General features: G+C 32.4%; 1 protein-coding gene across 1 annotated transcript; it reads left to right on the top strand.

Annotated features, from left to right (window-relative positions):
• The first annotated feature begins 1246 nt into the window (after nucleotides 1-1246).
• On the top strand, nucleotides 1247-3551 carry LOC111614165 (larval cuticle protein LCP-30-like). The gene is made up of 5 exons (XM_023355543.1): nucleotides 1247-1269; nucleotides 1345-1509; nucleotides 1575-1860; nucleotides 3071-3168; nucleotides 3246-3551. The coding sequence occupies exons 1-5, from the start codon at nucleotides 1258-1260 to the stop codon at nucleotides 3549-3551; spliced, it is 867 nt and encodes a 288-aa protein (XP_023211311.1). The 5' UTR covers nucleotides 1247-1257.
• The last annotated feature ends 263 nt before the right edge of the window (nucleotides 3552-3814 follow it).

Here is a 3814-nt window from a genome sequence, read left to right as displayed (position 1 = left end):
AAGCCGTCAGATATCTGTATCCCCAGGTCCCATACAGGCTCTTGACTCCCTTTTGTTCCTTAAAGGGTTCATTTTCTTTTTCCTTTTTTAAAAATTTTATTTAATTTTAAAAAATGATTTAAAAAATAAATTTTTAAGGATAGGAACCACCTAAGTTTTCTCCAATTTCCCCTCGATGGCCCTATCTATATTTATTTCTATGCTGTGGGATACTGTAGTACCTTGAAAGCAATATTCATTAATAATAACAAAATTAATCGCGTTAAACTTACTAACACAGCCCATTAACTAATTAAATTATATTTTATTAACTTAAAGCTTTAAATTTATATAAATATAATTAAATTTCTATAATATGATAAACTTTAAGTATGTTTAAAACTTGTATATATTGCATCATCTATCCAGTAAACACTACTTTCAATTCAATTATTGTTTAAAATACTAATTAATCAAAATTCTGAAAAATGTATATTGTCAAAATTATTTCAAAATACTCCACCCATTATCTAGCTGTAACAATTTTTTCCATTTTTATCTCAGTAGGACATATCTGCATAAGTAATACAAGTAATTTTTTATGTATCATATTTTTAATGTGTTGCTTGTCCTTGAACTAGCAACACTTTAAATTATTAAATAATATATTTTTAATAAATATAATATTACACGCTTAGTAAGAAATTAATTGGGTATTTGTCTATAGAATGTGTTAACCTATAATGCATAAAAATAGATTAATGTAAAATCAATTGAACATATTTAATAAATATGTTTTGCATATGCTATAAAGTTGTATAATATTTAATTTACAGAAGTTATACTAATATTCATAATCAATTATTTGCATAAATTATATGTAATAATGTATACTGATAGCTTAACACTGTATTTCGCCTATTATAAGATGTAAACTTGAATTTTTAATATAATTAATATTGATACATGTGTAGAAAATTGTATAATATATTTATATAAAGTTTTTTTTTTTTAATAGTGAAAGTGTAATAGAAAGATGGATGTCGCAGATAACCGTAAAGCACATTAACCCTGAGGTGTTTATTAACAAGTCTCCAACTGACCCACAGAAGGGTGGATCCGGTCTCCAATATAGTTTTTCGTTCGTTCTCTTTCGAACCTCGCCCAAAACCTGATGAGAAATGGGATCAATATTTTTTTAAACATAACTTCAATGATCTACTGAAGAGTATATAAGCCTGAGCACATTTCACAATCGACACCTCACTCCGAACAATCATGTATACCAAGGTAAAGTACAAGGATACTTATTAATTAAATAACTTTCTATAGTATAAAACTAATTGAATTTTATATATTCTGCAGGTATTGATCGTTCTCGTTCTTGCAACTGTGGCTCTTGCCCACCCTGGAAGAAGAGTCTATGACGATTATGGTCCACTTCCTTACGGACCTCGTCCTCTGAAAGTTTTAGGACCACGTCCTTATGCCCCTTACGGCCCACGTCCCTATGGCCCCAAGGATGACTACGTAAGTTTTAATTCTATCAAATTTTAACAATTAAGCACGAATTTTAATGTCCATTACCCCTTTAGTATGTGCCAAAACCATACGATTTCGGATACGAAACCGTTGACGAAGATGGAAGCAAACAAAACCGCCAAGAAAGCAGTGATGGCCATGGTAGAAAAACTGGAAGTTATGGATACGTTGACCCTTGGGGCACATACAGACAAGTCGATTACATAGCCGACGAATTGGGTTTCCGTGCAAAAGTTAAAACCAACGAGCCAGGCACTGCCAACCAGAACCCAGCCGCTGTAGAAGTTTTCTCTGATCAATATCACTCCAAACCTCTTCCACCACCAGTAAGGAAATATGGCCCCGGACACTATTAAATATTATAAATTCATTTATGAATTGTTCGTACGTCAAGTAAATTGTTGTATATACAGTATGTATGTATGTATGGCAGAATATTTACATTGTAAATAAAGGTGTGGTATCTATATGATTCAGTCTTGTGTTTTTTAAACGATATCATAAACACTATCCTTCGTATAATTATAAAACACAAATGAAAAAATTTGAAAAGTTAGCTTTCCTGCCGAGCATCAGTCCTTACTTTTCGAAAAACGAGAGCTGCTAGTGTTTAATCGGATTTTTATCTGAATAATTCTAGAAAAACTTCTGCTTATATACGATTTTGAACTAATTTTTCAATGTTATCTTAAAGTCAAGCCCTAAATCGGATAATGCAAACAGGTTATGTGTTCAGTCTTGAGTAAATACGGTCACTCGTTTTATCTGACCGTGGGAATTCTATCAGTTCTACTTTCTTTATTAGACTCACTTATATTATTTATAAAAATACATTTATTTAAATTTATTTTATTTAAATAATAGCAACAATTTTATTAAACTAACTCTTTTATGTTTAAAAATCTACAACAGTACTGTAGATTTTTGGGTGAAGCTACAACGCAACACGTACTGTACATTAATTATTTATTTTGCGATATAAAATTACTCTTTATTTCAATACATATTGAAGGAAAATTAACTGTTTTCTGAATGCTAAACAGAAATTATACGTAACAGTATATATGTATTTTTTTTTCTTTGAACCCTTTTAACATTTTCACTTAACCTCAATCGACGCAATCAACATCTTTTAAGTAAAAAAGAATAAGAAACATTTTAAAGGAACAATGAAATTCCTTTGAAAACAGACAATTTCCTTCATAGAAAATTGTTTTTCGTTATATCGATATCCTATGTATTCGTACGGGGACAATGTTGGAATGTTGTATCGACACACCCGGATAATGTACCCTGGACAGCGATGGCCCAATTGCGATTCCCATCAGATTGTTTTACTGCGACAATTTTCTTTATTGTTGTTCGTCACAATTCTCAGATTATATTTTACGCTAGATATATATATGCAGTATATATAAGTGGACTGACCACGCTTCCTTCAGATCTCTTTAACCCACTATGTTGAAGGTAAGTACTTTGCTCTCTTATATATATTCAAACTTCACTTCGTTCATCGTTAATCCGAGTATCTGTCTACATAAGATTTTAGTATTATCCAGCATCGCTTCTGTAATCGTCGCTTACCCTCCGTATCATAAAGCACCCGTTTACTATGATTCACCATACCAGGCTATAAAACAAGATTATGTAAGTAACACAGCTGGCAACATTGAATTTTAATCTTGTAAGTGACTAATTTATAAGCTTGAGCCATTTCCTTCTAGCATGTTCCTCAACCGTACGATTTTGGCTACGAGACAAAAGATGAATACGGTGGCTCTCAAAACAGGCAAGAAAGCAGCGATGGCCATGGTGGTATAAAGGGCACTTACGGTTACACGGATCCACACGGAATATACAGACAAGTGGATTATGTTGCTGATGAACACGGATTTCGCGCCAAAGTACGAACTAATGAACCAGGAACTGCCAATCAGAATCCGGCTGCCGTAGGTGTTCACGCCGAACCACCTGTACCTGTTCACCCACCTGTACAGAAACTGGAACCCATACTTGATCCTTATTACTAAGAAAATTTCATTCAGGTTTTCATACGGGATTCTCGCCTTTTTTTCCCCTTGTTTCTTGTATTGTGTATAAATTTAAGTATTGTGTCATGTAGTTCAATAAAGAGTCATTTGTAGAAAGTATTGTCCCAGTTTTAAGATTCTTTTTCAGGTTAATAACAATCAAAGAAATGCCGGGAGACATTATAATGTATCACTTTGGCTAAGGACATATTTTATTATCTATAACTGCTTTACCTTGCAGCTATATATGAAAGTGAAGATTA

This window comes from Centruroides sculpturatus, unplaced genomic scaffold, assembly GCF_000671375.1.
Source record: "Centruroides sculpturatus isolate CEXI.00-Female unplaced genomic scaffold, Cexi_2.0 scaffold2129, whole genome shotgun sequence".
NCBI lineage: Eukaryota > Metazoa > Arthropoda > Arachnida > Scorpiones > Buthidae > Centruroides > Centruroides sculpturatus.
Note: the sequence above shows the minus strand (reverse complement) of the source record. Positions and strands in the feature narration are given on the sequence as shown.